At 39.2% G+C, this 13,100-nt stretch overlaps 1 protein-coding gene across 3 annotated transcripts in view; it reads right to left on the reverse strand.

The window, feature by feature from the left end:
- Nucleotides 1-13,100, reverse strand: part of lnx1 (ligand of numb-protein X 1) — an 85,521-nt gene that overhangs the window by 48,865 nt on the left and 23,556 nt on the right. The window contains exon 1 of one of the 3 annotated variants that reach the window (XM_057840858.1): nucleotides 2,819-2,986. The exons of the other annotated variants lie outside the window; for them this stretch is intronic. Within the exon in view, the coding sequence (XP_057696841.1) occupies nucleotides 2,819-2,910 (92 nt within the window). The 5' untranslated portion in view covers nucleotides 2,911-2,986. Of the gene's footprint in view, nucleotides 1-2,818; nucleotides 2,987-13,100 lie in introns of those variants that run through there. 3 annotated transcript variants of the gene reach the window in all.

Here is a 13,100-nt window from a genome sequence, read left to right on the forward strand (position 1 = left end):
TCGTTTACTCCCATACCCCTGCGCTGGGGATCCCCTGGATCTTAGGTCCACCTGTCTGTAGTGTATAACATCCCACACTGCATTCACACCACCCTGGACATGTAAACACACCCCTGAGGATCAAAGCCGAAAGCCAAGCAGGAAAACAGAGCGAACCCCCTCCTGTCAGCTCGGACGATGAAGAAAAATGGAGCGTGGTCACTCTCTCAAGCCAGCCGGAAAAACACGGCGTCCGCATTTGTCCGTCACATCATAATCGACCGATCGCGGCTGTCACGAGAGGCAGACGCTTCCCCTGCCGACTATGACAATTTGCCCCGAAGCTTGCATTGCTCCAACTGACCCACATACAGTAAGCGGGCACCATTAGAAGCCAAGCGGGTGTGTGTGCGGGCAGATGGAGGGTAAAAAGCACAGGAAGTGACCTTACAGCCTCCTGTCTAATCTCATCTGAGGATACAGTACTGTAGTTGGAGTAGAATTTAGACTTCTTCTGAAAACAATCCGCCAGTACACTCCCATCTTGGTTGGACTAATGCTTATATTTGCAACTATGGACGATTACCTATGGATGATCTTCGATCAAGCTAACATGCATGACTTTGGAATGTGTGAGGGCATCAGAGTACCTAGAGAAAAACCCAACACAGAGACGCACCAATGGACAGTCAAACACTCATATTTTGACTGAGAATTAGCTGGTCTGACGACTAAATCTATAATATACACACCCATTTACGATGCTGCCTTTTTTCTAAAGCAATTAATTGGTTCTCCAAAACATTGACAACGGCGTTGAACAGCAAAAATGACCTTACCAAGATGTAAAAAAAGAGGCAATATGCCTACATTTGGCATACCATTTGGACACTTGGAGCGCATTTGCTGGCAATTGACAAGAGTACAACAGTGTTTGATGTGTTATATTATATTGAACTATTTTATACAGTACATTTTCACATTAGGGCCATGGGTGGGCTTGAATCATCTCATCTGACTTTGTGTGAGAGGAAGGGATCATCCTTATATGAAACTAACATGCATTTAAGGCAATGTGGAATGAACTTGGAGGCGAGATTCAAACACTAACTGACAGGTGTCAAACTAACAGCACGGGGGCCAGGTCCAACCCCCCAACATCATTTTGTGTGGCTTACAAAAGTATGTGCATCGACTATATGTTTCTAACTAACATAAAATTTCTGCAGTACTCAATGAAAGACTTTGTGTGTGTGTGTTTTAATTAAAAAATAAATAAGAAATAAACATTTTTTCTGAAAAAAAAAAGACTATCATTTTTTCTTTTTTTCAGCTTTTAATAAAGAAAATATACGGTTTTATTATTTTTGCTTTTTATTAAAAGTGTAAATAAAAAAATTATTTGTAATTACAAAGATCAAAAACGGGATTTAGACAATTAGGAGGTCAACAAAGTCTCGGACAAATTAATCGACTATCAAAATAGTTGACAATCCATCTGATAATTGATTAATTGTCAATTAGTTGATAAATTGTGGCAGCTCTTGTGGACATACATAATGATCCTTCAAATGAAATCATAACTTCAATGTCACTCATGTCAAAGATGTGTTTGATTTAACATACCCTAACCCTGCTAGCCCTTTAGAGGGAACTTATTTAACCGGTTGGTGGAAGGAATATTGCCTTATAAATTAAAAAACATACCAATAAATAAATAAATAAAGAATTTCATTTTTCTGATGTGTAATAGTGGAGAAAAACAGATCAAAGCTAGTATTTTCAGTAGTGGCTACCCAACATGAGGGCAAAATATTTTATCAGTACCAATCAAATGTGAGTATGTGAGAACATAATACTGTACATAAAAGTGGGTAATTTGGGATAAATTACCCACCCCTTTCTAATTATGTAATTAATAACCTATATCACATGTATCTTTGCCTGAATCTATTATTGTGTATTTACGTGGGTTTAACTGACGTCACAAAATGGCTCTCCCCTGAAGATGTGTAGTTTTTTGTTTTATCATTATTCCTTCCATTATCAAGGTCTAAGAAATTTGCGATATGTGTACTTTGATCTCCCGGTCAAAATGGATTGGACTTTTAGCTGTCAATGGCACTAAAAGATAAGCATTTACAGACAGTCCTCCCAGTTTCAATGAATTGGACGTCAATAGTTGTCAATGGCAGGCAATTAGTTAAAAAAAAAAAAACATGAGCAAAAATCAACTTTAGAGTATTATAAAGGGTCATACGCAGAGTGCATTTCTGTTTTTATTCAATTTCAGTTCTTTATTGGCATGTTATTAAATTATAATTGTATTTACTCATAAAAAGTTTGTAATAAATAATGAATAATAGAAATATGTATAACTGTGCTTGAGACATAGCTTCCACATATGTCAACATCACATTGTGGACGGTAGGTCTTGATCTGGGTAAGTTTTTTCTTAATTTCCCGAAATAGTCACTTGCACTTTAACGGGTAAACCACTCACCCAATGTGTTTCTGGCTTTGTTTTTAAATGTTGCAAATACATTGTGTTGAAATGACTCGAAAACAAATCTGCTGTTTTTCAAAAGCGTATCATGAAGGGTTCCTGTTCTAGGAATTGTCACTGCCAAAATCTGCAGCATCCAAACAATCCCTGACAGCACGCTGTGCTACCTGCAGGCTCAAAAGCGCGTCTACTGTATGCACCCCGCTTCTAGTGGTCGAACTGCATGGATGAGAGGACGTTCCAGGTGGGTGTCACACGGTCACACGGGCATGGAATGGGAAAGATGGATGGGTGATGGTTGGGTTGTTGATGTTATGAGGGGTTTGTACTCACAGCTCAGAATAGAGGATATGCAGGTTGCCCAAATTGTCAGTGTAGTTGGCCGGACTGAGCCAGGGCAGAACCAGCAGCAACAGAGCCTTCATGGTCGCCTCCTTCTCTCGCTGGCTCCCTCTTCGTCTTCTACTACTCCCCGCCCCCCCGAGCTGCCACCCTCCTGCCCCCCCTCCTCGTCTTCCTCTTCCACCTCCACTACTTTACACCAGACCCCCTTTTTGTAACCTCCGCTGCCCCCTTATCTCGCCAGAATGAATCCTTTCCTTCCCGCAGAGCCGGACAGGGTGCTCCTCTGCCTCAGGCGGGCCAGAGGATGCCAGATGAAGAAGAAGAAGATGGTCCCACTGTGTTAAAGGAGGACAAAGTGAAAACAGAAGAAGAAGAAGAAAGAAGGTGGCACATTTGGACTACAATCGGGGATGTGCAGCCCCCCAGTTTAATCTGCTCTGGGCAGCGGCCAGTTGTAAGAGGATTTGCGCTCGTATGCGTGTGTGTGTTTGTCTGTGTGTGTTAGAGACAAGAGCGCAGGCTGTGACTTATACTGCAGCAGAAACCAATGAGGAGAAGGGAGGGTACCGCTGGAGAGATGGAGCGGACCAAAACCAGGCAAGAGGGGAGAGGGGGGGCTACCTGCTACGCTGCCGCTATTGGTTCTTTCTTCACACACGTACGCACTCACGGAGGCAGACGCACACACGTGTACAACCTCTGCATTGGCCTCCAGAGGGGAGGAGAGAGAGCACGAGGACGAGGGAATCAGCCCCCCCCCGCAGCCTCTTCATCGATGGGCTGCTCACTGTGCAGCAGATTGGATTGATGGCAGGAATGAACCTGCCTATTGGATGGAGTGGATGTGTGAAAGAGACGACAGGGGTGAAACACAAAGGCAAAGATGGGGAGGTGAGGTGTTAGAATCCCAGTTTAAAATGAATTGAAATGGTATTAAATCATTGGATGACATTGACGGTGATAGATGTCCAAACCATTATTACATTCACCCCTCCCTCTGAAAACGGATTGATGTTTATCACTGTCTGAGAATTCCAGCATCGATACATTTTATAATAAAACACTAATCAAATAAAATCGTTCAAAACACAAAACAACGATTAATATTGTCATTATTTTAGACATTTTTTTTCTGTTAAAAGTAATGGTTTTCATTGAAAATTCTAAAATGTTAATGTCGAAAATATTCAAATGTCCTTGTTTTTTTTTTTTATTGCTTTAGGTGACACTGTGTTATTTGAGTACACAATATCAGGTTAAATTGATCGAAGGCCTTTGAATCAACAGGAATCATAGTAGACTTTGTAATATATGCAAATATTGCATAGTTGTCTAAAGAACCTGTATCGTATCATTTGGTGAATTTGGTGATTTGGAACTGTTGTTCCAATACAAATCTTCGCATATGATATTGATTCCAATAGGCAGATGCCAAAACTGTGCCAATACCAGGAAAAATATGTACCAAATTGTTGTTATTCTGTCTGGTTACTAGCGGTTAGTTTGAAAACGGTACACTACTAGTACCGCGTTTCGGTAACCAACTCTACGTGCTAGTAGAAGTTTACTTCTCCTTCTTTTTCTGTGGATTTTTGGCAGTTGAAGATTAAACTCAAAGAGTTAAGATGACATTGGCATGTTATTTGTTAGTACTCATTAGCACTTGAGATTGATGCCAGCATTTTACCGCTGTATCAGGGCCACTTCTGATTTTAGTATCAGTATCTGTATAACTCTAGTAGAAACATGTCTTTGGTACTGAGTGAGTGAATCTGTTCTTTCACTTCCAAAATACCACAATATCTTGTTGGATTCATTCAGTCTTATTATTACAGGTCTGTTCAGCTGCTTGGACACACAGAATGCTAGATCTGAATGCATTTTATTGCTGGAATAGTTATAATGTGCCCCATGGGAGTTTGGTATTCTCGCTTTATGGTTGTTTGTAATGTGGCATTTTCAGCTGGATGGAACAGGTTTTAACCCTAAGACTTATGACATAGGAACATGATTGAAAATGGTACCTTGCTTTAAGTAGCATTACAAGAGCATAATGGCTTCATTAACTGAGGCGAGAACCAGTGAGGAGGGTTACATCTACATACTAACTGATAGAAGGAGGTAAACAGTGTTGTTTTCGTCAACGGGGATTGTAACGAAAATATTTCGTCGACAAACAAATTTTCCATGACAATTACGACAACGATTAACGAGCTAAAAATGTGTCATGGGAGACTAACATAACGACACGAATGCCGGTTTTCATCTGAAGGGACGAGACGAAAAGGCCTCTAGTTTCTGTCACATGTTCACAATTTGTGACATTTTATGTGTAGTTAGCCTGCATCGTAGCAGTGTCTGGTTGTGTCACTCATGTGACGTGCTGCACCCCCCCCAACTCAACCGCTAGAGTCCTCTCCAATGTCCTCATTGCTTGTTTTGAGAGACACACGCTAATATTTGTCTTCTTATCTTGGCAAAAGAGAGTTTGCGATGTTGCTTTAGCCTTTAAAGGTCTGTGCTGAGTGATCATCACACACTAAATGTAACTTTCTAGCATTAGCATAGCATTCACGTTCACGTTAGCATCAGGCTATTGCTAACGGCGAGCGTCCTCTTAAACTCTGACAACTTTTGTTCACATATATTTCGTGGCGTCCAGGAAGGTATATATTTTTTTAATTTTACAGACGAAAAACATTTCTATTAAATGTGGACTAAAACTAAACGAAATTAGTCTTGAAATTTTTGTCAACAAAAACTACAAGAAGACAAACTTATTTTGAGATGACTAAAATATGACTCAGACTTATTATCGTCCAAAAGACTAAGAGGAAAATTAAAAAGGCTGCCCAAATCAACACTGGTGGGAAGACAGGAAAGATTAGGGTATGACAGGACACGGTGAATTTGCACCAAGTGTTTATTGCATTTTAAGGACTAAAAATAAAAAAGGCACATTCCAATGTGAGTGACCCAACTTAAGAGTGTTTTTTTTCTTTTTTTCTTTTCTTTTTTTTTTTAGATACAAATTGTTGTCCTGTTGTTTTGTGTGTTTTTAGTTACACAAGAGTCAATTCCGTTCACAACTAGCTGTAATTTGACAGATATAACTATTGAGACAAGAACTAGTGTTCAGTTCAGTTTAAGTTTATACTAGTGTGCTACTATAGGCTGAAGGATGTGAGAAAACATAAGCATGCCCTCTACTGGCTAGTTTCCAACCTGTAGGCACAACTAAACTTCCAATTAATTAATCAGTCTTGATAAAAAAACATAATGAGGTTCTGAACATCAATGCATATACATCCTTAAAATTAGAGATGTCCCGATCCGATATTTGGATCGGATCGGACGCTGATATGGGCAAAAAAATGCGGATCGGTATCGGATCGGCCGACACGGAAAAATTCCGATCCAGACTTCCGATCCAGTCTTTTTTGAAAATCCAACATATGCCACAATAAAGTCAAGCGTGGTGGTAAAGCTATAAGAAGTTTTAATACAACCAACCTAATCAAGCATTTAGCGACATACACATGCATTGAAAACTAGGTGTGTTAGTAAACAGCCGCCATCTTAAAGCAGGAGACTTCCCTTGTAAGCTGTTGTAGTGAACCTTCCAAGCGAACCTAATTAACTTTTTATCTAAAATACTACTTGTTCTGCCCTTCATTTCGCGATTTACCATGTGCATTTTTCGTTCCTGCTGTTATTTTGACAGCCGTCCGACAGGAAAGAAGTAGCGCGGCGGCCATGTTTGTAGTCGTTTCGTCAGTCCGCCGTTTGACTAGAGCTTGGCAGCATTGTTTACTGTGCTTACGCTATCCTAAACTTGTCGTGTTGTTTGCGCCTTCGAAGGCATCGTCTGTAAGTACAACATTTTTTATATATAGTATTTAGCGATTTATGTGCCATATTTGGAGCGTTTTGACCACTTTGTAAACTTTGGCACCTGGTGCATGCTTCATTTGCATATTAGAATATTGAGAGGCATTGTATGGGAATTGGCTTCGTATATATTTGACATATATAGCATATGGATAGTCAAACCTGTCAATCATTTTCGTTCTGTACATTCTATTTCTTTTAGTTTCACCTGGGTTCATTTTTGGATGTGACAGTGCAGCTAAATAAAAGCACCTGGAGCTTGGATGCTACTTCCTGACTCCCGCGTTCATTTTTGAATGGAGTTTGGCTTGCTGCGAACTTGTGTCCGCTTACACACACAAAGGGAACAGTATACTCCTAAATCGGCAAAATCTTGACTTGAATCTATCTTCAAAACAGTTTTAAAACTTTCACATGTCAATAGTAGACAGAAGGGAAATTATGGAATAACGGGAAAAATTTTAACAACTTAAACAGTTGATTTGCAAAATTAAATTAATTGAATGTAGTTCAAAGCTGCTGACACAGAATGGGGACTGGAGTATTTTATTTACTGTTTTAAAATGTAAACTTGATACTGAAATAGTCGTTTATTTAAACCTGAGAGGCTTTTTATACAATTTTTGTAACTAATGCACGAAACATTAAAAGCATCTAATAGCTTGGGGGGTTTGTGGGATTTTCCACTGACAGTTTACAATATTATTTGCACATTTTACTGACTGACTATGCCATTTCTGTTTGTCATTTAAAATGTTTTGTGTTTGTCACTGAATAAACAGGTCAGTTTCTTGTTACCAACCATTGTGTGTTATTCAAACTCGCCTAATTCAGCTGGCTAGTTGTTATCAAGAGTACTAAAACCCTTTTAAACATGAGTCTGACAACTAAGTAAGGAGGCTAAATAACTTTAAACTTTAATACATGCTCAGATAGGCCTGTATCGGTATCGGCCAGTATCGGTATCAGATCGGAAGTGCAAAACAATATCGGTATCGGATCGGAAGTGCAAAAACCTGGATCGGGACAGCCCTACTTAAAATACAAATTTTACCGCGATCTGACCACAAACAACAGAGGAAAAGATAAAAATATTCGTGTGCAACCCCCCAACAGCAACTACAGTACAGCATATGAGCGACAACATGACCTTCAGCCTGTCAAAAGAGGTTTGAAATCGTTACTTGCCACGCATCGTTTTCCGTAACTCATTTGCTGTCATTGATAGCAATCCATTGTTCTGTTTTGCAAAGCACTTTGGGAGTTTTTTTTCTTTTTTAACAGATCAAAAATATGAGTATTTTTGCATTTCATTCCCTGATTCTATCCAATGTGACTTGTTATTTTTATTATAGTGAACCGACTGAAAACCTTGCATGACGAATTGTAACTACAGGTGATTGATGCACTCTTGTTAAAATCGGGCAGCTAATTGAAAGCCATTAACGCACACATTATGCAGCTTTTCCTGGAAAATATAAATGCAGTGATAACATACTACATAATGTGACGGCTTGAAAAGCTGAAGTTACATTTCTCATGCTTAAAGTGTCCAATAACAGCCGTTTGTTTTTAATTGCTATACTTAAATCAGACATAGCATATTTTTTTTATGAGCAGTTAGATATCACACATGCTCTAGCTCAAGCGACTTTCAGCAGGAGGTAAATAAACCAGTCCGCATGGACGTGCTTTGCTTACAGGCTGGATGTGTGGCTGTGGTGTACATTCCATTTTCCCGTTCTATTTGAATAGTCCGCAGGGTACGCGGGGAAATTGAAATTGCGACGGGACACAGTTTGCGTGCGGCCCCTTGAGGAGCTGTTTAATAGCTTTCTACATTAACGCTCCGAAACACGACACGGAGGTGCTCACGTCCCAATTTTCGTGTTAATTTCTCACCCACCGCAGCTTGATTCCCTCTCTAATTTACTTCGCTGTAATAATCACCCTGCCGTGTTGCTATATTACCATCAATTTGACAAAAAAGATGGAAATTGAAGCCATTCATGAAATATATGAGTTGAACAATGACAGGGAATATATAATTTGGCATGGTCTGGCAGTGAATGGTCTAATTTCACTGCCATTCACAGCGCTAGATGGCCAATCCATTTGAACTGGGAGAGGCTGGCAATGATCACATTTTTTACTGTTTAGTTTCCCTTGTGTTTTCTTATTATTAGAAAAAAAATGTAAATAAATGAAAAATATAAGAGATTATTTGCTATTAAGAGGATCAAAAAGGAGCATTTGAACAATTTTTAGACCAACAATGTCTTCGAATTCTTCACCAACTGTCAAAATAGTTGTTGATTCATCATGGCAGAACAAATTGGCAGACATAATGGCCCTCGGATGGAAACCAGAACTACGATACGGCCCTTGACAAAAATGAGTTTGTTAAATCTGGCAAATCTGAGAACTGACAGGTTCAACTGATTCCTTAGCAGTGTTGTTAATCTAACTCTAAAAAAGTATTTAATTACAGTTACAAATTACTTCTCCCAAAAAGTAACTGCGTTAGTAACTGAGTTACCTTAATCTAAGAGTAATTAGTGACTTGGAAATGAAACTGGTGTTACCTTTGATGTTTTTTTTTTCATTCCAAAAAAAAACAAAACAAAAAAAAAAAAAAATGCTAACCTTTGCTATGTTTGAAAGTGATTTAATGTTGCGAATCAACCGTTAAAGTTGTTAAAATTGCTCGTATTATTGCATTAGTTCTGTTCTGTTCTGTCCACTTTCGACATGTGAAAGTATCAAAATTTTATCATTTAAAGATAGAGTCAAGTCAAGATTTAGCAGATTTAGGAGTATTTTAGATAAAAAAAAGTTACTTAGGAACGCTAGGAAGGTTCTCTACAACAGAGCCTTCCTGAGAAGTATACTGCTTTAAGATGGCGGCTGTTTACTAACTCCGGCAAGTCTATCATTTCGCATCTAGGTCTCTATACATGTGCTAACACCGCCGTGTCTGTCATTTCACATCTAGTTCTATATACATGTGATATCTTGCATCGTACCATAGCATCATGTGGGCGTAGTTTGTCGGCTATCGGCTACAGTCAGGTATTATTGGAGCCACCTAGCATCACGTTTGCAACGGCGTCACAACTGCCTTCCCTCCTCCCCACTCCTGCTCTGCTCTCTCGTCTCTGTGAGTCCGTTGTCTCTGACTTTTCTCACGTCATTCAACCAATGTAGTAACGCTTAGTAACGCACGCCTTTACATTGTCAGTAACGGTAACAGCATTGCCAAAATGAGAAAAGTAATTAGATTACTCACTACTGAAAAAAATAACGCCATTAGTAACTGTTCCTTAGCTGGCAAAAGGAAAAACAAAAGGGTGGAAAACGGGAAAAGACAACTCGTGACTGTGCTCCAATGGTTAGGAGAGCAGAGTGTGGAATTAGGGGGAAAAAATTAAATACAGCACATAAGCAACCAAAAAAAAAAAAAAATCCTTGAAAAAAATCTTTGATACCACGGCCATATAAGCATATTAGATAGCCTGCAACTTGACAAAAATGTCTACTTTAAGTCAAAACAACTCATTTTCTGTCCAATTTCAATCATGGGCAAGGGCGTAGGTTTGCATATGGACGGTAGGGACATAACACTACCAACTTTTCAGGATGCTGAAATTGTTCCCACCAACTTTTAAGCAACCCTATTTGCATTATATAATGGCTTCAGTTAGAGATGTCCCGATCATCCCGATCGATCGGGTCCGATCACGTCATTTTCAAAGTATCGGAATCGGCAAAAAAATATCGGCCATACCTTTTTTTAATATATATATATATATTTTAATTAAATCGTTTTCTAATTGTATTTAACGTTACAGACATAATATGTTACACTCATCCAGAGTCTTTAGTTTAGGCTTAAAGTAGGGTTATCAAATTTATCCCGATAACGGCGGTAATTAATTTTTAAAAAAATGTATCACGTCAAAATATTTAACACAATTAATGCATGCACTGCACGACCCACTCACGCATTGTCGCACTCAATCTGTAATGGCGCCGTTTTACCTACATAGAGAGATAAAAGGCAGGGTAAAATGCGTAGAGTGAATTTTGGCAGCCTTTGGAGACTTTTTTAAAATGGCTAAAGCCTTACAATCCCTCTCCCTACGATTAGAAATATCATTGGAAGCAATGTGGGGAAGCAAGGTAGCAATTGATCTTTTTCTTAACACCTTATGTTGTTTCCCAACTCAGAGAAGATATATCAATTGGTAGCACTACACACAGTCATGGTTCCACTTCCCATCATGCATTTGGGCATGGCTACAGTATCATTTACTGAAAGCTCAACAAATACACTAGATGGCAATATTTAGTCACAATATACAAAGTCACAAGTCTTTATATCCGTGGATCCCTCTCACAGAAAGAATGTTAATAATGTGAATGCCATCTTGAGGATTTATTGTCATAATAAACAAATACAGTACTTATGTACTGTATGTTGAATGTATATATTCGTCCGAGTTTTATTCATTTTTTTCTTAATGCATTGCCAAAATGTATATGATCAGGAAAAATTACCGGGAATGATTGGAATTGCAAAAAAAGCAATCGGATTGGGAAATATCGGGATCGGCAGATACTCAAACTAAAACGATCGGGATCGGATCGGGAGCAAAAAAACATGATCGGAACAACCCTAGCTTCAGTTATTTCGGTCATTCCCGCCAGCAGAAGCCCCTGTAAGTAATGTAAAAAGATGTCAATGTTGTGGAGGTCGGGGAACACACCATTTACATTAATTTGTGTGAATTTCTCGAACTCAAGGAGGAAGCTGTGTTGAGAGAAATATCCTCCTGTATGTTTTCTACTGTTAACGTTAATCAAACTGGAAGAAATGTAGTGAACGAAGGATTACCCCTTTATAGATGGATTATAGACTTGATAATTAACAAGTTTGTATTTCTTATGTATGTTAACATAATTTGTGTTCAAATATTGCAATTTAAATTTGCAAATAAAATCCAGACATTTATTCTGGAAGTTTTCAAAATGTTTCTTGAGTAGTTTTTGAAGACAAAGGTTTGAATCGAACAGTGTATCACCTCAACTAATACACAGGAAAGTTAGTATAAGTCAATACAGATTTATTTTGCCTTGATCATTTAGCCTATCAATTAATTAGGTTCATATTGGTGAGAAATGTAGCCATTCATCCAGTCTGTTTGGTCTTATTAAAGGGGAAATGTGAACTAAGGTTGGCCAACCATGTTTTTGAATAATATCAATGGCTAAACAATTATAAGCATATTTTCATTATTTTTTCTAACGCAACCCTTCCAGATTGTTTGTTTAACCCATAGCAACGCCCCTGAAAACGAAAATGCTTTTCTTCGGCAATCTTCGGAAATTACGTCACACCGGGAAGTGCGAGGGAAGTCCGCCATGGAACAGTATTGTTTGTTGCATTGCTTCTCGGTAAGATGCCACGGCGGTGTGTGGCGATGTTTTGTTCTCACTCAAACGAAAAGTTGTATGAGTGGCCAAAGGATAGCAGGGCACGTAAATGGACATCTTTCGTTCGCACGAAGCGAATGAATTTCACGCCATCATCGAGTAGTGTTCTCTGCTGCAAACACTTCGAAGATGCCTGCTTCCTTAACCGGTCTGCTTATGATCAAGGATTTGCCAAAAAGTAAGTGTGATTTTTGGATAGATGACTTATGACTTTGTCAAAGCAGAGCTGCCAACTGCTGTGGAATGCACAGTAGAAGCTATCGACGTTAGCCAGAAGCCAACTCGTGGCAATAGTCGTGGCATAGTTGTTGTTGTGTTCGCTAGCGTTACGTTCCAAGGACGGCTCGCGAAGGGCGTAACATAAAACGAGCCACACAATTTCACAAGTGGCACAAAATGTACACAACAAACTCGCAATGAATATGGTAAATAGTAAATGGTGTTATACTTATATAGCGCTTTTTCACCTTTCAAGGCAATATGTACAAAATGTAGATGAAGCGCGGCTTCAGGGTAAGCCCAGGCCAAAACAACAAACAAAAGGAATCTACACTTGAACCTCAACCGCTAACTAAACCCTGATCGTGAAAAAGAACGAAGAAAAGACAGCCACTAACCTAGCTTCTTACGCTAAAAAAAACAGGAGAAAACGGGTTGAACAGAAATTGCGACTTAACCCTTCTTGCTTTAGTGCTCTTATTTACAGTGGTGAACAAAAACGATCCAATAACAAATAAACACAAAAGACCTCACCGAAAAAGCGGGAGTGTATCAGACTAGCGATCAAATGCAAACGAGCGTGAATGGCGAGCTAACAGCTCGCGGCAGAATGCTGTCAAATGTGAACGTTGACAGCTCAAGTCCCGCAGTGAATCATGGGAAA

The sequence above is a fragment of the Corythoichthys intestinalis genome, chromosome 7 (assembly GCF_030265065.1).
Source record: "Corythoichthys intestinalis isolate RoL2023-P3 chromosome 7, ASM3026506v1, whole genome shotgun sequence".
NCBI lineage: Eukaryota > Metazoa > Chordata > Actinopteri > Syngnathiformes > Syngnathidae > Corythoichthys > Corythoichthys intestinalis.